The 19,819-nt window shown below is 35.4% G+C and overlaps 4 protein-coding genes across 5 annotated transcripts; 2 read left to right on the forward strand and 2 right to left on the reverse strand.

Moving 5' to 3' along the window:
• The first annotated feature begins 6,584 nt into the window (after positions 1-6,584).
• On the forward strand, positions 6,585-8,930 carry LOC106774315 (shikimate O-hydroxycinnamoyltransferase). Of its 2 annotated transcripts, none has more exons than XM_014661268.2 (3): positions 6,585-6,710; positions 7,015-7,445; positions 7,763-8,930. In XM_014661268.2, exons 2-3 carry the CDS (start codon positions 7,038-7,040, stop codon positions 8,645-8,647), a joined length of 1,293 nt encoding a protein of 430 aa, XP_014516754.1. In that variant the 5' UTR covers positions 6,585-6,710; positions 7,015-7,037; the 3' UTR covers positions 8,648-8,930. The 2 variants fall into 2 exon arrangements, with proteins under 2 accessions (XP_014516754.1, XP_014516753.1); XM_014661267.2 differs by lacking the exon at positions 6,585-6,710 and adding an exon at positions 6,778-6,926.
• Positions 8,931-9,600: 670 nt separating this feature from the next.
• Positions 9,601-10,448, reverse strand: LOC106773896. Its single transcript, XM_014660663.2, has 2 exons — positions 10,155-10,448; positions 9,601-10,087 (listed from the first exon to the last, which is right to left on the reverse strand). The coding sequence occupies exons 1-2, from the start codon at positions 10,285-10,287 to the stop codon at positions 9,801-9,803; spliced, it is 420 nt and encodes a 139-aa protein (XP_014516149.1). The 5' UTR covers positions 10,288-10,448; the 3' UTR covers positions 9,601-9,800.
• Positions 10,449-12,740: 2,292 nt separating this feature from the next.
• On the forward strand, positions 12,741-15,116 carry LOC106773604 (heat shock 70 kDa protein). Its single transcript, XM_014660322.2, has 2 exons — positions 12,741-13,556; positions 13,710-15,116. The coding sequence occupies exons 1-2, from the start codon at positions 12,829-12,831 to the stop codon at positions 14,947-14,949; spliced, it is 1,968 nt and encodes a 655-aa protein (XP_014515808.1). The 5' UTR covers positions 12,741-12,828; the 3' UTR covers positions 14,950-15,116.
• A 33-nt stretch (positions 15,117-15,149) lies between these two features.
• LOC106773780 ((R)-mandelonitrile lyase-like) lies at positions 15,150-17,467 on the reverse strand. Its single transcript, XM_014660529.2, has 3 exons — positions 17,155-17,467; positions 15,589-17,071; positions 15,150-15,491 (listed from the first exon to the last, which is right to left on the reverse strand). Exons 1-3 carry the CDS (start codon positions 17,231-17,233, stop codon positions 15,446-15,448), a joined length of 1,608 nt encoding a protein of 535 aa, XP_014516015.1. The 5' UTR covers positions 17,234-17,467; the 3' UTR covers positions 15,150-15,445.
• Positions 17,468-19,819: the final 2,352 nt, after the last annotated feature.

Below are 19,819 nucleotides of genomic sequence, written 5' to 3' on the forward strand. Positions count from 1 at the left end.
ACATTTAGGGTTAGGAGACAGAAAAGGAGAGCGCCAAAACAATCTGAGAGAGACACACAACATCGTTGTTGCTTGCGCTTATCTTATCTTCGTCTTTTACTTGGTCCTAATTCAAGACTCCTCCTTTCGTTTCTTCGCATTTTACTCCTATTTTTAAACATTTGTCAAACCGTTTAAACAACTAAGATAAGATATTATGGTAAAATACGTTTAAACAGGATAATGATATTTAGACAATATTTTTTTATAATATTTGAATATTGATTATGTATCAATATATGATCGATCAAAAATTACTTCACAATCAATAATAATAGTGATAAATATTATTGTGAAGTAATTTTTGATCAATCACAGATTGACACGTAATCAATGTTCAAATATTGTCAAAAAAAATGTTGTCTAAAAATCATTATCCTTAAACAAATTATCATATTTTAACAACTTTTTATAATAAATTATGAATTATTATTTTATTGATTAGTATATTTGAAAGACATTAATCTACTAAATATAAACTGTTGTAAAAAAATTATCAAAAAAACATATTTCTTAGAAAACTTTTAAAAAATATTTAACCTAAAAATATATGAGGTTATCTTCAATCAAGCATATGCCAGTGGATATCCTTTTAACCCTCCTAATTCTCGTTATGTGACACGTCACTCTCATTTTCTATTTTTATTATTATTATTAGGTTTTCCAAATTGGAAATCTTTTTTCAGATGAAGATAAACAGATTTTCCTATCTTTCAAATATTAAAAACACCAAAATATTCTTGAAATCCCTCCCACATATATTAAATATCTCAATTAGAGATTAATAATTAATATATAAAATGTTACCTTAAAAAACCTAATATGTTAGCGTATTGCCTTCTTTGACTTCTTTTTTGTATATGTCACAGTTCTTATCATTAATGGATATATATGTTAATTAAAAAATAAATGTTTTGTACTTAGTAGCTTAGTCTTGTTCACATTATATCTGCTAATCTTTTAATCCTTCAATCTTAAATTTTAGTAGATAGCTAGAAACGTGGGATTAAAGTTCAAAGCATTACAATTACTTAAATCTTATAATCTTTTTTATCTTTGACTTTAATATTGTAATCATTTAATCAAATCCATAATAAAAAAATAGAAAGACTAAAATTGCACTATTACAGAATTTAGACGACAAATAATCCAATTAAAATCTCAATTATATTGTTTTTTTTTATAGTTTGTAATCGAATTGATTGAATTGACGTATTCAATAATAATTACCGATGCAAGTTGCAATGACTATCAATTTGGAGGCACGGAAGACCATATCATTTATCAGAACTTAGAATATATAAATATTATTTATAAAATTATAATTTGACTGATTAAAAGTCTGAATCTTTATATTTATATTCTTAATTTGAGATTAATGTTGACGTATTCGACAATAAGCTTTTTGTAAATATTTAAAAAATGTGTTATATAGCATCAGTAATTTAGATGATCTATTAATCTGAAATTATTTAAAATACATTTTAAATACTTAAAATAAAAAAAACTACCATGGATAACGATTTATAATGAAAAAACGATTTTAATATTCAGTTGTGCTCTGGAAGGAAACATTATTTAATTTTTTAAACTATTTTCCATAAAAATCGAAAAACCTGATAACAATATTGGGTCTCTGAAAAGCGCACAGAGAGTGGTAACCAACATACACGTGGCGTGCATGTAGCCATCATTTTCATACCATCAAAACCCTACTTTTGCTGATGTAATATTATATCGGTTTACTATAATTTTTTTTCCTTATTTTATAAACTATTATTTTTGAAAATTAAAGTAGCAATTAATTCGAAATTTTAATTTTAATTATATGCAATTAAGTTTGCTACCGTATTATCATCATAATCAATTTTCACATAATTTAAAAATTGAGACTAAATTACGTTAAATATACTTTTTTAGTGTCTTTTAAAATAAAAACTATAATGAAATTTTAGTCTAAAAAAAAATATCATCTAAATATCGATGTTTATTATTAGATAAAAAAAAATTTAGAATAATATTCAGTCTCTTAATGTATGTTTAGTTTTTAATAATGATTTGTGTTTAAGGCATGTATTTGATTGTTTTTTTTTTAATTAGTTTTAGTTTTGTGAAATGAAGTGGCTAACTTAAAAAGGAGGGGTGAGAATAGTATGTGTTGAGGGGTGTAAAAAATAGGAACAGTTTAGTTTAAAGTTGTTTTTGGGCTTAACGTTGGACCACAGACAAAAAAAGTGTAGGATAAACTTAGCAAACAATGTTGTTGTAATAGCAATAACTTTCTCTCTTCACCTTAAAGTTACAACATCCTCTTCTCCCTGATTGAGCTCACACCAAAATTGGAATGATCAAACTCGTGTTAGGTTACTGTAGTATGACCGAATCAAACCCAAATCAATTTAATTAAAATATAATTTAAGAATTATGTATATTATATTTAATATAATTTAAACTGAGTTTGAAAAAGTCTAATATAATTTCGTTAACTTAAAATAAATTAATTTTAGATTCAATCTCCTTTTAAGAAATTGAATTAAATCTAGATAGAAATTAAATCCATGAGTACTTCTACATAATTTGAATTTTTACCATTCAATATCCAGCATTACTAGTGACTAAAAGAAAAAACAAAATTACTGCAGGAAGGCCTTATACTCGATTAACATCATTTAACAATAAGATTAATTTAATACGGGTATAATTTTATTTTGTTTTATTGTTTGTGTTAATTAAATTCACATTATTTTCAAATATAAACAATTTTTTTTCTCGTACCACGTAAAAAATTACGTTTGTTTGTTAATGATCCCGTTAGTATTAGTTATTGTAAAGTCAATAAATAATTTATATAAATATTGAAATTATAAAATTATAAAATTATAAAATAAATTATAAAGTTGGGTTAGACGTGAGATTCGGATTTGAAGACAGACAAATTGAATATTTTTATTTTGGTGAAATTTGATGTTTTAAGCGCGCATTAAAACAAAATATACTTAAAAAAAACGGTAAAGTCATTTAAATAAGAAACATATTAAATAAAAAGTGATGATTTTCAATGAAGAATTAAATAAACGAAACAATTAATATCAGATATAAAGATCTTTCAGATATAATACTTAATATCATTATTTTTTATTTAACCTATTATTTTGAGATAACTCTAATAATTTTTATTCATTATCTGAATTTATCATATTTATTATTGAAGATACTCTTTTAATATTATTAAAAAGAATGAAACATTTTAACGACAATATCAAAATTTACTTATTAAATACACATTAATACTAGATAAATAAAATACAGATAAGATGAAATCCAATTAAAAAATAAGATAAGACCACACTTATAATACACTCACAACACAATAGCTCGTAACGCAAAATTACCCTGCGTTTTATGGACTTGGCTGCTTAAATGATCGACATTCATAATCCTACCGAAGCAGAAGCATGTACATCGTGATATTCTAGAAGGAAAATGTTTGTTTAACACCATCCTTTGACACAAATTTGACACTGGTCCACGTGTCAATTTTGTATTGGATGACTGTTGGTCTTTTAAAATTAATTTTTCCAAAAGCTGAGAAGGATAGAATGGGCATTGTGATGTTATTGAATGAATGAAAATTGAATTTGGCGGTTTCATTTTTCATCTTTCACTTTCAGACTTTCGTTCTCTGACCATCGTTCTCTCCCATTCACAATCTCTCCCATTCGACTTTGCCATTGTCCCATTCGGTCATCTCCTATTGTCCCATTCTCCCATTCGTTCTCTGTTCATTACCATTGCATCGTTCATCTCTGCATTACGGTGGTATTGGTCATCGAAAGGCATCGAAAGGCATCGTGTACCATTCTCCCATTCGACCTCTCTTTCAACGTAAGTTCTGTTTGGCATTTTGGGTGTGTTTAGTGTTAGCGTTCGTTTGTTGTTTTGGGTGGAACGGTAGGTTATTGTTGTTTAATGTTAGGTTTTTGTTTGTTGTGAATCCTAATGTAGAAATGATTTATTGTGCAGTTGAAATGGCGTCGGGTAACCCAAAGGTAAGTTAAATTTTAGGTATTATTTATAGTTTTAATTTTTTATATTAAATAATAAAAAATTATTTTTAATATTTTGTAGTGGCGGATTCGAATGTCTGTGGATTCATCTTTGATTGTCTTAATGAATGGGTTACTGAGAAAAGAGCACGTGGAACGAATTGGTATGACACCGTTTCGTTGGTGTTTGCGGCTACGTAAGGCTTTGGAGATTAATTGTGAGTTATTGAAGATTATGATATGTAGGTGGGCAGGACATGATGTTAGCTTTAGGTTGAGTCATCAATTGGTTCCTTTTACAGTTTTAGATGTTTTCATGACGACTGGTTTAGGTATAGGGGGTTTAGAAATCCCGTTTGATGAATGTATAGAAGGTTTGCTTGGAGAAATGTTTAATAAAAAAAGCACAACTTTGGAAGACTTGGTTGACATGTTTAATGTGATTGTTTTAGATGAAACCACAAAAATTGATGTTGTTTGTAGGTTATATATATTTGTGTGTTTGGTTGTCTTGTTCTTTCCTAGGAAGTCTAAGATAGTTGCTAACATGCCATCAAAAGTCTTAGATGACCTAGATAGTCTTTGTTTATATGATTGGGCTACCAGTGTACATAAACACCTGGTTGATAGTTTGAATAAAGGAATGAAAAAAGTAATGGGTGGAGGTATCAGCAGCTCACTGAGTCTAAGTGGCAATGTCGCGGTATTATACTTTGTAGTTCTTTAAGTGAATGAATAGAATTTTATACATTTTGATATATGTGTGATTGAAAATATTATTGATGTTGTAGGCTTGGGCGGTAGAGAGATTTTCCTTGGATGGTAATCAAATTCATAGACATTTCCCTCGCATGCTGCGTTGGTTCCGCTATAAGGCACAATCATATGAAAATATTGATGATATTTTTCGAACTGGAGAAGTAAGTATTGATGATATTGAAAATACGATGGGAAAAGTATGCCACTGTATACGAATGTAAGTCATAATATGATTTTCATTATTGTTTTACGATTGGGTTGATATGACAATATCAATGTTTTCATTTCAGGAGGAATTGCTTGCTTTTAGAAAGCAATATGTAGTTGATTGGATCCTGGACGATGAAAACATAAGATTACTGGATGCGCTATCGGTGTATGGGTTGTTGTAGGATAGTTGTCCTGTGTTCAAATGTAGTGAACATTGTAAGAAACATTATTGTTTATGGAGACTATGTATTTTTAATATGTAGAAACACATTGTACAGATTGTTATATGAATAAGAAATATGATTTCTACCTTGTTTATGTTCAATGCATAAGGATGTTGTAATCGTTAACCGAGTTCGTTTGTAATCGTTTATATATTTGAAGACATTGTACAAATTATTATTGCAATACAACGATTGATTTTGAAGATTGGTTATGTACAATGTTGAAATAATTGTTGATTGATGATTGATGTCCAAGTTTTAGTGTAATCTGCCACAAAAAGCACTCCTGTAATCGTTTACAAAAGCCTTGTAATCGATTACGCGAGCCATAGTGCAGTTTTGGACATCCTGTTGAACTGAAGGAGCCACCTGTGCCAACGTGGGGGACCACTGGTCATTTTGGGTGTTTTTTGAAGGAAACTTGACTTGTTTTTGTTGCAAGTGTGAGTGTAGGGTTTGATGTGATGCAAGAAAACACAAGAACCCCAATACCCAAACCTAAAACGAAATACCCAAACCTAAAGAGGATAAAAGGCATTTACCTTTGTCCAACGAAGATCCATTCCGGAACTTGCCATTTCAAAGCACTGGAGAGCACTTGAGAGCAATGGAGAGCACGCAAAAGGAGAGACGAGAGGACGTTGGGAGATGACGGGAGAGAGACAATCTGTCACACAAAACCAATGAAAAAGTCAAGGGGGTAGAAATGGAATACAAAGTTTTTGAAAAGCTTTCCATTTTGCAAGCCAAATTTTTTTTAAAAAAAAGTGAAAAATTACTACCCAATAGGACGTTGACACTTGGCAGTGTCAAATATGTGTCAAAAATTAGGTGTCAAAATAACGGGACCCATTCTAGAAAGCTTACTGTTTGTTTTTCCGTAAAATAAAATAATGTTTTTTATTAATTAAATGATAATATTAAGATAATTAGAAATTGAATCTCAGTTTTGGATTTGGTTATTATTATTATTAATTAATTAATTAATTAAAAATATGTTAGATCGGAGCGTGGAGACGCGTGAGAAGTGGCGACTCGCTGACGTCAGAAAGAATGCAGCACGGCACTGATTTGAGTGTCAAGGCGACAGGGACCCACCACACCACTCTTCTTTTCTATCGTTAGGAGTTGGTGACTCACTCCATACCACACCACCTTCGACTCAACTCATCTCAATCATTTTTTTATTATTTTTTATATTTTTATTTATTTTAAAATAAAGGAATTTATTTGAAAAAAAAAAAGAAAAGGGAGGGTCTCCGTCTCACCAACTTCTGATGCGAAAGTAGCATGGTGGTGTGGGTGAGGTGGCGCGTTACTATTGGTGGAGAGAGTGGGCGTGGTTGGTGAGTGACTCAACCTCTCTTCGCGTTGCTTAAAAACAACGACACCTTCCACTCGCAAACCAGCGACCAACATCGCACAACATCAGGTATCTCATCATCATCTTCTTCTTCTTCTTCAATTTCTTCCTCCATGCTTATTTCTCTTGTTTCTGCTGCTTAACTGAACCAAATGCCACTTATTCGTAACCTACAATGAACAAAATTTTAGCTACTCTTTATAAGCATTTTTGTATTTAGTATGGAACTGTTGCAAAGGAAAAATGTAATGTTTAAGAATGCTAAATTCAAAAGTTCGCCGCAGTGTAAGAATGACAGCGATTCATAACTAGAGTTCAGTATTATATTGAGAATTTACATACAATTTATCGTTAATGATTGTATGATTGATAGTGGGAGCATTTTGGATAAGAGAGATGATCATCAACGTGAAGGAATCGACGATGGTGCGGCCGGCGGAAGAGGGGGAGCGGCGGGTGGTGTGGAACTCGAACGTGGACCTGGTGGTGCCGAATTTCCACACGCCAAGCGTCTACTTCTACAGAGCGAACGGCGCGTCCAACTTTTTCGAGGGGAAGGTTCTGAAGGAGGCACTGAGCAAGGTGCTGGTGCCCTTCTACCCAATGGCTGGGAGGCTCCGCCGAGACGAAGACGGTCGCGTGGAGATTGACTGCGACGGTCAGGGGGTTCTCTTCGTGGAGGCCGACACCGGCGCAGTCATCGACGACTTCGGGGACTTTGCACCGACCCTTGAGCTCCGGCAGCTCATCCCCGCCGTGGATTATTCGCAAGGGATCGAAACCTATCCCCTGTTGGTGTTACAGGTGCGTTTTGCGTTTTGTTTCTTTTCTTACTATACTTCTTTTTTTTTCCTATGTTAGGTGCTACTTTTGGTTGTTTGGTTTTGCTTGCATTCTTTGATTAACTATTTGCCAAATTTAAGTCAAAAATTAACTTACCAAACGAGGACTTATATTGACGTCAGAAGTCATGGAATTTAGAAGACTACTGAGAATACACATGTACTTGTGTATTATTATGGTTATAATAATTTAAAAGAGATAATAAAAATAATAAAAATTAACACATTCTTATTAAAATCGACAATTTTTTTTTTATTAATGTTATTTATTTGTATTAGGTAACACACTTCAAATGTGGAGGGGCATCACTAGGAGTTGGTATGCAGCATCATGCCGCAGATGGAGCCTCTGGTCTTCATTTCATCAATACATGGTCTGATGTGGCTCGTGGCTTGGATGTTTCAATTCCACCATTCATTGATAGAACAATACTTCGTGCGAGAGATCCACCTCGACCAGTTTTTGATCACATTGAATACAAGCCCCCACCAGCCATGAAAACTCAACCAGGCACAGAATCTGATACTGCAGCTGTCTCTATTTTCAAACTCACACGAGACCAGCTCTCCACCCTTAAAGCCAAGTCCAAAGAAGATGGCAACACAATCAACTACAGCTCTTATGAGATGTTAGCTGGACACGTGTGGAGAAGTGTCTGCAAAGCAAGAGCACTTCCTGAAGATCAAGAGACCAAATTGTACATTGCAACTGACGGAAGATCAAGGCTTCAACCTTCTCCTCCACCAGGTTACTTTGGCAATGTCATATTCACAACCACACCCATAGCTCTGGCAGGTGATCTCATCTCAAAACCAACATGGTATGCTGCAAGCAGAATCCACAACGCATTACTACGAATGGACAACGAATATCTAAGATCCGCTCTTGACTATCTAGAGCTGCAACCTGATCTCAAAGCTCTGGTTCGTGGTGCACACACTTTCAAATGTCCAAATCTTGGCATCACCAGCTGGACTAGGCTTCCAATCCATGATGCTGACTTTGGTTGGGGAAGGCCCATATTCATGGGTCCTGGTGGAATTGCATTCGAGGGTTTATCTTTCATAATCCCAAACTCCACCAACGATGGTAGCTTATCTGTCGCAATATCTCTTCAGCCCGACCATATGAAGCTGTTTAAGGAATACTTTTATGACATTTGAGGAATGTCACGATGTTTGTCGGTATGCAACTATTAGTGCCATCCATTCCACTTGAGTTATCATTACACTACATTTCTCTTATTATAAGTGTTTTATTTTGTAAGCATACATGAACTTTAGCAATCATTAATTTAACGTTACACTTTACTTAAGACTTGTTTGAGAATTCTCTCACGTCTCTGTTTTTAAATATGTTAAATGAGAGGTTTCTGTCGGGTCCATTTTATGATGTAACATATGCATAACATTCTAATCGGAGGAAATATGAAAGGTAATTTGATAAGCTGGTTTTCTACCGAGATATTGATCATTCTAACTACTCCAATGAGGGAAGTTATTATAAAACTTGAACCAAGCTCAAGTCTGTAACCATGGGTACTATACTACCGTGTAGGACACTTTATTTGTGAATTTGAGTTAAAGAAATACGAATTTGAAAACTTTAGGTGAAGAAATTCTACAGTAAAATCAAACTTGCTTAACTTGAAATAAACAGAAAATCTGAATGATTAATAAAACTGAAAAGAACCAAATTTCACTTAATGTAAAAGCAAATCAGACATAATTACAATTAGGAAATTATAAAAACGTCAAAAACAGTCTACAGAGTTCGTAGAGAAATTGTCATTCCCATCGAGAGTTCCTTTTTTGAAAATAAGAGTGCAGAGAAAGAAAAAGCAATAACAAGAATCTACTTTCTTTTCTATCTTACTCTACATCTTATGCATATTTCACTCTGTTTTTCGAGATATCTTCAGCAGAATCAATTTTCATCTTCTTTCCACTTTGTCAATCCGCTTCTGGGATTCATCATAGAATTATTTAACATCAATGAATTCAGAACAAGGTAAAACAGGCTGCATTTCTGCTTCTCTATTATCACTTATAAGTAATAACCAAAGCCAACACAACCATACCATTTCCATTACCCCTTCTCAACTATGTAACAAAGATTAAAATATCAAAGTCATTCATATTACATTCTTATTCATTGATGTGATGGATGACAACCTAGGAGTATTCAAACGGAAGACACAGACAGATCTGCAAACAAAGACCGAGATATGTATTGAAAAAGAAAGTAGGCATCATATAGCAGCAACAAAAAACAGCAACCGCGTGGTAGTAGCCATTCTTTTCTGCGTGGATTACATCAGACCCAGTGGAAAGGAAATAATGTGACTAAACCTAAGCTTACGCATAGATTAAAAGTTGAGATCCAAAAACGAGGCTTTGAGGGCGCAGAATTCTGACGTGGCCGGCGATTAACATCTGCACTGCCCCCAGTTCCTGTCTTCCCTTTCTTTCCTCCGCCACCTGAACTTCCACCGTGCGATGTTCTTGTAGTACTGAGTACTTCTTCTTTGTACCCATTTTCAATTTCATCAACTTTGTCTTTCAACTTTGTTGCCTCTTCCATGCTTCCATATAACAATTTCCCTGTGAATCACCATATAACATTAGCATAAGAAAACTTTTAGCTTGATAGGCGAAAGAAGTGACGTACCAAGTTGTTGTGCTTGTCCATTGCTCTGGATTAGGCCTTTACCTTCTGAACTGAATTCGATGTTGAACTCTGAAATTGATATGGCATGAATGCCTGAAATGAGTAGGAAAAAAGCAATGAATCTCATCACCATGTTAGGGAAAGGCAAGGATTTTGTGGAGACAGTGGAATTAGGAAGAGAAGCATTTTGTGGAGACAGAATAAGAAAAAGTGAGGTGCCATGTCCATTCCGATTGAGAGACAGTGGAAAAGTCTGAAGCTGTCAAGCATGGCTTAAAGTGTAATCATGGAAGATACCAGACCAATTACACGCATTACTATGTTCCTTTTACTTCCAAGGTTGGGACAATATATTCTATGTCGATTGATTTCTTAAGTTGATGTTTAAGGTAAAAATGGTGGCGAATAAAGTGGAAGGTTGCCCAGGGAAATAAGTATAGGAAAATTATATTTTAACACCATTTTTTTTACACCATTTTGACACTGCACACGTGTTAAAATGTGATTGGACGATTTCAAATTAAAAAAAGTTGAGGCAGGGATATATTTGGAAAAGAAAAATCAAAGTTTATTTTTTTAATTTGAAATCGTCCAATCATATTTTGACACGTGTACAGTGTCAAAATAATGTCAAAAAATAGTGTTAAAATATCATTTTTCATAAGTATAATAATAAATTGGAAAAACAAAATTATACATTTTTATATTTATTTTTCAGTTTTTTTAGTATTTTTTAAATTATAAAATGATGTAATTTTAAAAATAAGTTATATAAAACAATTCAAGATGTAATATAAACGATTAAAAATTCAATTATTTACATTAAATCTCAAATCAAAACTAAAGTTTTTTCAGTGTTAAATTATAAGTTTAATAAATCTAAAATTATTTACATACAACATCTAATAAATATAAAATGAATTAAATATCAGATATAAACTATAGATACAATTTAATCAATGACATACTAAATCTTAAAATAACCTTACAATGAACCTAATAATTAATTAAACATCTAAGATATTTCTTATCTAAATATTCATTTTAAGAATAATTAAATTTGATACTACATGAAAAAAAAAAAAAAACCTACTAAAATAAGTTGGTGAAAAGAACTTTTTCAAATAAAACTTCTCAAATTCCTAAAAAAAAAATTTTAAGCTAAAAAAGAAAATAAAAACATAATCAAAACACATGCAATCAAGAGATAAGAGCAATGCAACCAATTATCCAACCAATTTAATTAAATCTAATGAAAAAAATAAGTAAAATAAATAAATGAATTTAAAACTATATTGGGTTTCAAATATATTGTTTTAGTTTTTTTTCAATTATTTTTATTATATTATTGTATCAACCTATCATTAAATTTATTCAACTTATATATTTTATTTTATTTTCTTTCTAATACTAATTAGTTAAAGATAATGATACTTGAATAACTTTTTTTGACAACATTTAAATTTAAATATCATGTATGTGTTATTTTATGATTAATTTAAAATTACTTCATAATCAATAATAATAATCATAAATATTACCATACACTAACCATAAAATAACATGTAATATTTAAATATTATCAAAAAAATATTGTTCAAGTATCATTATCTTAATATTACTATAAATATTTTTCTTTGTTGACCATTTCCCACTTAGACCTATGCATATGCATATGTAACTTCTGATTATATATTGCTTCATAAATTATTCTATGGGAGGTCATAGATATGGGTACAAGATTAGAACTTTCCCGTGTCATCACATACACCTTATTCAGAATGTTCTTAAGTCAGAGTAAGAGTTCATTGAAAATGAAGTTTCTAAGAGAAAAAAGTCAATTATATTATTTCAATAGATTGAAGAAGAAACTCCTATAGAAAATACTATAAAATAGAGTAAGGTGACACGTGTCAACATAATAAAGTAAGGATTCTAAATTGGGTTTAGAAATGTAAGTTTCTTTTGTATTAAATTTGCAACTCAATTAAAATCATTAAAACAACATACCATGGTAAAATTTATTTTAAAAGACATTTTCAATTATAAAGCGTTAGTATTAATCACAATCACACTATTTGAATCAAATTAATGCCTTTACGAAAAAGAATTAGATAAAATTATTCAAAAGCAAAAAAAAAAATATATTAATGTTTCTTATAGTAATAAAAAAACATGATTCTTTATTTTGTCACAAAATAAATATTCTTACTAAATGCAAGTTAAGTAATTTATTATACAAGTCTAGTATTTATTAAAAACCATTTATACTAAATTTTATTATTAATAAGAATGTTTTAAACCATTAGATTTTATAATAACTATTCAATATTTAAAAGTAGTATGTCGTGTGTTTATTTCTTTATAAATTCTACATTTATCTTAAAAGGTAATTAGAATTTTTATAAATAAAAAAAAAGAAAATGATAAAAAAGAAAACTGATATTTAGGTCTTGTGTTGTGCAGAAGTGTCTGGTAAGTCGACGAAGTTTCATGAAAAGGAAGGAACGGTTTCTTCCACGTTTGCCATTGTCGGGAACATTCTTCAGCATTCCTCTGTTCCTTTTATACCTCGCATTCTCAACGATTCTCTGCATTGCAATTTGCGAAGTCACTCAGAAAAACGATCACTAACTACACTCACAAAACCGTTTTCCATTCACTTTACTCTCTTATGGCTTCCACCAAAGTAGACGGAAAGAGCATTGGCATTGACCTTGGCACCACCTACAGTTGCGTGGGCGTCTGGCAAAACGATCGCGTTGAGATCATAGCCAATGACCAGGGCAACAGAACCACACCATCCTACGTGGCATTCACCGACACCGAGCGTCTCATCGGAGATGCTGCCAAGAACCAGGTTGCCATGAACCCGCAGAACACCGTGTTCGATGCCAAGCGCCTCATCGGGCGCAGGTTTTCGGACCCTTCAGTGCAGGCCGACATGAAACACTGGCCCTTTAAGGTTGTCCCCGGTCCCGCCGAGAAGCCCATGATCGTCGTGAGCTACAGAGGCGAAGAGAAACAGTTCGCGGCGGAGGAGATTTCATCGATGGTGTTGACGAAGATGAAGGAGATCGCGGAGGCTTACCTTGGACAGAGCGTGAAGAACGCCGTCATCACTGTCCCTGCCTACTTCAACGACTCTCAGAGGCAAGCGACGAAGGACGCCGGTGCCATTGCCGGGCTTAACGTGATGAGAATCATCAACGAGCCAACCGCTGCTGCCATTGCCTATGGATTAGACAAGAAGGGTTCGAGGAGTGGCGAAAAGAATGTGCTTATCTTCGACCTTGGTGGCGGAACATTCGATGTGTCGCTCCTCACCATTGAGGAAGGCATTTTCGAAGTCAAGGCCACTGCCGGAGACACTCATTTGGGAGGTGAAGATTTTGACAACAGGTGCGTCACCCTTTACATCAACCCAACTATGTTAAAATTTAACCTTTACTGTTTCTTTTCAAACTTTCTTTGTATCAGTAGAGTTTGATTTGATTTGTTCCAAAAATAATTCAGCTGAAGTCTGACTTGCGCTGTTTTATGAACAACAAGCAGGCTTGTGAACCACTTTGTGGCTGAGTTCAAGAGGAAACACAAGAAGGATATTAGCAGCAGTGCGAGAGCTCTAAGGAGATTAAGGACTGCGTGTGAGAGAGCTAAGAGGACTCTGTCATCGACTTCTCAAACAACCATCGAGATTGACTCTCTCTACGAAGGTATTGACTTCTATTCCACCATCACCAGAGCCAGGTTTGAGGAACTCAACATGGACTTGTTCCGCAAGTGCATGGAACCTGTTGAGAAGTGTTTGAGGGACTCCAAGATCGACAAGAGTCACGTCCACGACGTTGTCCTTGTTGGGGGATCCACCAGGATTCCAAAAGTGCAACAACTGTTGCAGGATTTCTTCAACGGGAAAGAGCTTTGCAAGAGCATTAACCCCGACGAGGCTGTGGCATACGGTGCTGCAGTGCAGGCTGCTATTTTGAGCGGCGAAGGGAACGAGAAGGTCCAGGACTTGCTTCTTCTTGACGTTACTCCTCTTAGCCTCGGGATTGAAACTGCCGGGGGTGTGATGACAGTGTTGATTCCGAGGAACACGACGATTCCCACCAAGAAGGAGCAGATTTTCTCTACTTACGCTGATAATCAACCGGGAGTGCTCATACAGGTGTACGAAGGTGAGAGGGCAAGGACCAAAGACAACAACCTGTTGGGGAAGTTTGAACTCGCTGGCATCCCTCCGGCCCCTAGAGGAGTTCCTCAAATCAATGTGTGTTTTGACATTGACGCAAATGGGATTTTGAATGTTTCGGCTGAGGACAAGACTGCAGGGGTGAAGAACAAGATCACGATCACCAATGATAAGGGAAGGCTGAGCAAGGAGGATATTGAGAGAATGGTGCAGGAGGCTGAGAGATACAAGGCAGAGGATGAGGATGTTAAGAAGAAGGTGGAGGCCAAGAACTCGTTGGAGAACTATGCTTACAACATGAGGAATACCGTGAAGGATGAGAAGTTTGCAGGAAAACTGAACCCTGCTGATAAGCAGAAGATAGAGAAGGCCATTGATGAGACGATTGAATGGCTTGACGGGAACCAACTAGCTGAGGTGGAGGAATTTGAGGACAGATTAAAGGATTTGGAGGGACTGTGCAACCCAATTATCTCAAAGATGTATCAAGGGAGTGCTGCAGATGTGCCAATGGGAGGTACAGATGACATTCCTAATGGTGCTGGCTATGCAAAATCATCAACTGCTGGTGCTGGACCTAAGATCGAAGAAGTTGACTGAATTGTCCTTATATTGCAATCCTTTATACAGTTACATACTTGAGTAAATGAGTTTGTATGATTTCACAATAATTGTTATGGGAAAATGATTTCCTGCACGCTGAGGTAACATATATACTGTGTTTTCTGAGCTTTTATGTGAATCCAAAACAACAAGTTGTATTTTGATTCCCAAGTTCCACAATTTATAATTAAATCAGCTATTTAATAATTTTTTAATTTTAATTTTGTATTTTGACATCGTAAGACATGCATCTGATAGAAAATAAGAAAAGGAGGAACGTGAATTAACATAAGGGTTAGCTTTACATTGGTGGCACGATGCATGGTGGGGACGTGAAACAAACAACTGAGTTGGGTAATCAAAAAAAAAAAAAAATCGAACGACATGGTGGTCAAAATTGCTTCTTATCTTAGCCGTTGTAATTCAAAATGTACAGGAAGAATGAATGAATAGAGAGTCTGACGATGGAGAAGAAAATGAAAGGCTGTCAGCATCATTTGGATGCGTTCCTTTCTCTGATAATCTTCAACCCAAAATACCTGGAAGAATAAGATCATGATCATTAATGTACGATTTTGGATATGGAAATAATGAAACAGTGAGTGAGAGAGAGAGAGAGAGAGAGACAAGGCATACCGTCCGAGCATCATGAGGGTGGCCTGAGGATTGGTTCCGGGCGATACGCTAAAGACGGATCCGTCGACAATACGAAGGGAATCCATTCCGATGACCTTCAGATTGGGATCAACCACCCTGCCAACCACACAACCGCCGTGGTAGTGCCAGATGGTGCTCACAGTCCGGCGGCAGAAATCGGCCATGCGAGGGTAGTCCGTTTGGTGAAGCGGCAATGCGGGGCCTATGAACCTGAAGTCTGGCTCTCCCAACCAGTTGGAGAATTTGAAGTCCTTCAAGGCCCTGCTCCCGAGGATTTGGGCTATCTTTCTGGTCCCGTTAACGCAGCGCTCGAGGTCTTGGGGATTGTGGAAGTAATTGAACCTCACTCGGGGATTTGCGTCGACGTTGGTGGAAGCGAGTCTCAGAAATCCGGCGGAGACAGGGCCGGAAATCTTGGAAATGATGGTGGCCACGGTGAGGTAGAGGGGGGAGCGGACGAAGGTGGTGTGGCGAGGGGAGGTGAAGGGGATGACGTTGGATGCGGCCTCGATGTAAGCGCCGGAGTCGGTGATCCCGACGACTTGGATGAGAGAATGATCGAGTGGAAGGGAGGGGAGAATGGTGATTCCGTTCCTGGGATTATCGTAGAGGAAGTGACCCACGTAGGGTAGGTGATGAGCCACAGGGATCCCCCATGAAGAGAGATAGGGCCTGGGACCAATCCCGCTAAGAAGAAGAAGCTGAGGGCTTCCAATGGCACCGGCAGACAGAATCACCTCTCCGTGTTCCCGCAAGAATGCGTGGTGGTGCCCCCCCATCTGGTCACGATACAGGGCTCCGATAGCGCTGGAGCCCGCCAGAAGCAGCCTCTCTACGGTGGCGTGAACGGCGACCTTGATGTTTGATGAACGAGCGTGCCTGAGAAGATCCGCAGAGGTGTGTCTGGTGCCAGAGCTGTCGAAGGTGGAGCCCCCAATCTTGGTCCCCTTGGCGTGGTCCAGAGTGAAACCGTTGTAGGGAGTGACCCCTGCTTCCAGCAACCCATCGCGAACCGCGGATTGCCACGTCTTGAGGTTGGGTCTGAACACGATTTCCTTCTCCACCCACCGGTAGGAGTGGTTCACCAGCGCCAGGTCCCAAGGCAAGCCCGACTTCACGAAGAAATCTCGGTGAGCTCGGCTGTAGAAGCCCGCGTTGATGGCGCTGCTGCCGCCAAGAACCCGCCCGCGGGCGTTGGGCACTCCCTCTTCGGAAATGAAAGCCTGGGCCGGCGAGTCCTCATTCTCGGCGTTCAAGAGGTTGCTCAAGAACCCTTCTTGGTTGATGAGGTCGGGGTTCCCGCTCCCAGCGCCTCCTCTTTCCAGCACAAGCACCCGAAACGACTGCGAGAGCGTCGCCGCCAGTGGGCACCCCGCAGTGCCGCCACCGACGACGATGTAGTCGTAGTAGTCTTCCGGTGGCAACTCGGTGGCATTGACCACCATCTTGAGGTAACTCGCCCCTGATGAGATGGCATGGCATGAAAGCAAAGCAAAGCAAAGCAACGGAATTTAACTAACTGGGAAGAGAGAAACGGTAATTCACCTTGGTGTGGAGAAGCAGTAGCGGAAGCAAATATTGTGGTGCAGAATACGAAGAACGCCACAGACTCCAACTGCTCCATGTTTCTGCTATAATGTCCAAAAGATGTCTTCTTGCTTCTTTTTCCACTCTCTAACACTGTAAATCAATCCTTATATAACACTCTCATTAAATTATGCAATTAAAGGGGTAAGGGAGAAATTAATTAAAATAATTTCAAATAATAAAGATGTAATTATGGTAGGAAGAAATAGATGGGAGTTAATATCAACCATTTGGATGTTTATGAATAAACCTCAGCATCATCTATTTAAATCATCTCATGTTGAAGAAGGTTGCACTTTAAGGTATAAATATGGTTTCTCAAATTCAATTACATTTATGATTTTGTAATTTAAAATAGGAAAATATTTTTGAAAATGAAATTTTTTTAAATAAGTTAATTTAATTAAATTTTAAACATAATTTTTTCATAACATGAGAAAAATTAGAAGAATAAGTCATATTTATTAACTTTAATGTTAAAATATAACATAAAAACTTAAAAATTTGATTTTAAAAAAAAAACTTTATCAATTCACAAGTATTAAGTAATATCACTGAAATTATTATATTTAAGGTATTATTGTTAAAAGAAGAGGGTGCATGTTTAAATCTTGACTTTGCTAACTTAGGATTATTATCTAAGCTCATATACAATTACATTTCCATTTTTTTTCACTTTTATTTTTCAAGTTATTGTTTTATTCAAATTTAACTGATGTTTAGGATTATTATCTAAACTCATATACAGTAGATTTCCATTTTTTTTCACTTTTATTTTTCAAGTTATTGTTTTATTCAAATTTAACTGATGTTTTAAATTTAACCATTTTTTTCACATTTATCTATTTTTTAAAATTAAATAAATAAAAATCATCTAATAAATAATAAAAATTATTTATAAAATAAATAAAAATTGTAAAGGTTGAGAAAAAGTCAGCTGCTCTTTTTCTCTTTTGCATGTCTTCTTCCTTCTCATTCTCAACAACTGAACCTTGAATTCTAGATCAGATTTGGTGTCCTAAAGATCCAACCATAGAAAGCTCTCATCCGCATTTGCTCAATTTTCAATTCCCTCACCGGTAAGCCAAATTCTCCTCTCTTAAATTTGGGAATCATGATCATGCAAAGGGAATCTGCTGCATGCAACTTTCCTAAGCTTTTTCCCCCAAATTTCTAATCACATTCAAACTTTAAAATCTGTTTTTTTTTTCAAATTGACACCCCATAGGTGATTCTAGCCTACTTTGAGTCACAAGCAAGCCACCGTGGTTACGTTGAGTCGTGTCACGGTCAAGGTAAGGGGAGCTAAATCCAACAGAATTTCTGAAAATTCTGTGGATGTGAGTATGATTCTAGTTGATTGATTTTGATGTGGGGAACCGTATGGAAATTGATTTTTGGTTTAATGGGTGGTATGATTTCAAGAAAATTATTCAAGTGAGTTATTACCATGGCTTTGATATATGAAATTTTGGTATGAATTTTATGATGTGAAATTTGTTGAATATATGTTGGATTGATGGTGAATTTTCGTCCAAGCATGTTGATCTACTTGTATATGAAGTTTTTTGTGGATTTAGAGGTGAAATGAGATGAAAAACATGATAGTTTACTTCACTTTTTCATCAAGTGCGAAAATGGATTGTTTTTGAGTGGTTGATGAAAGTTGGAGGGATAAACTGATGATTATGGAAATAAGGGTGTGGTGTAAATGTTTAATTTATGGTTATTTGAAACTGTTTTAGGTCCTTAGTAAAAGGAAAATTTGAAATAAAGGAATTAGGAATTGAAATGCTAAGTTTTGTATGGTTTTAAGTTCAATTTTAGAGGTTTTGAATGGGCAAAGTCTAAATGAAGTGAGTATGATCTGAACTAAACCTTTGAGTATGTTGTTGGAGGTATTTAAAACTTGTTTGTTCCTTGAGAAGGGTAGAAAATCTGTTATAAGTTCATTTGATGGTTGGTAGGATGAATTTGACTTGATTTTGGACTAGCTTTAGGAGTTTTGACAAGAGATATTTTGAATTAGATGTTCTGGGCTATAGGTGCTGATTTAGAATCTGTTATTGAGCCAATTAAGACTTGTTCAAGTGGTTAGTTTGCAGAAAACAAGTGTATAAGGTGTAGGTTTGAGTTTAGGTGTTTTTGGAATGTCAAAAATGGTATGATACACCTAGTTTCGGGTTTGATGATCCAATTGACGTTTAATTTCAGTTATAAATATGTTTTTCCATCAATTCTAATGTTTAGGAATCCCCTTTGAGGATTAAAGTAAGTTCCAAGTGTATAAAAAGCTAAATCTGCACTTGTTGTCAACTAATATCGCGCTCAAGCGCCACTGATCTCGCTCAAGCGCCACTGGACGCAGCAGCACTTTTCAGAATTTGTTTTTGGTAGTTTTTGGGGTTCCAAATGTCCGTTTTGGACATTCTTTAGATCGTTCCGGGGGTTTTTGACCCTTCCGGAGCCATTGGTAAGAGTCTCCAAGCTGTTTGAATTACTTAAGTATTGGTAATTAAAGTTGATAAAGAAATTGGTATTAATAAATGATGTTTCTGTGAAAATATGTAGTGTATGAGTTGTATATGTTTTATTATGCTTTTGAATGAGATTGTATGATTAC

The sequence above is a fragment of the Vigna radiata genome, chromosome 9 (assembly GCF_000741045.1).
Source record: "Vigna radiata var. radiata cultivar VC1973A chromosome 9, Vradiata_ver6, whole genome shotgun sequence".
Taxonomy (NCBI): Eukaryota; Viridiplantae; Streptophyta; class Magnoliopsida; order Fabales; family Fabaceae; genus Vigna; species Vigna radiata.

Excerpts from the sequence above, each read along its gene's own strand:
- LOC106774315 (XM_014661267.2), top strand. The coding sequence starts at position 6,863 with ATGGAACTGTTGCAAAGGAAAAATGTAATGTTTAAGAATGCTAAATTC. Across the intron at positions 6,927-7,014 it reads ATTCAAAAGTTCGCCGCAGT|TGGGAGCATTTTGGATAAGA; the intron begins GTAAGAATGACA and ends TATGATTGATAG. Across the intron at positions 7,446-7,762 it reads ATCCCCTGTTGGTGTTACAG|GTAACACACTTCAAATGTGG; the intron begins GTGCGTTTTGCG and ends TATTTGTATTAG.
- LOC106773896 (XM_014660663.2), bottom strand. The coding sequence starts at position 10,287 with ATGGTGATGAGATTCATTGCTTTTTTCCTACTCATTTCAGGCATTCAT. Across the intron at positions 10,088-10,154 it reads TGGACAAGCACAACAACTTG|GGAAATTGTTATATGGAAGC; the intron begins GTACGTCACTTC and ends GGTGATTCACAG.
- LOC106773604 (XM_014660322.2), top strand. The coding sequence starts at position 12,829 with ATGGCTTCCACCAAAGTAGACGGAAAGAGCATTGGCATTGACCTTGGC. Across the intron at positions 13,557-13,709 it reads GGTGAAGATTTTGACAACAG|GCTTGTGAACCACTTTGTGG; the intron begins GTGCGTCACCCT and ends AACAACAAGCAG.
- LOC106773780 (XM_014660529.2), bottom strand. The coding sequence starts at position 17,233 with ATGGAGCAGTTGGAGTCTGTGGCGTTCTTCGTATTCTGCACCACAATA. Across the intron at positions 17,072-17,154 it reads TACTGCTTCTCCACACCAAG|GGGCGAGTTACCTCAAGATG; the intron begins GTGAATTACCGT and ends CCATCTCATCAG. Across the intron at positions 15,492-15,588 it reads ACCCTCATGATGCTCGGACG|GTATTTTGGGTTGAAGATTA; the intron begins GTATGCCTTGTC and ends TTATTCTTCCAG.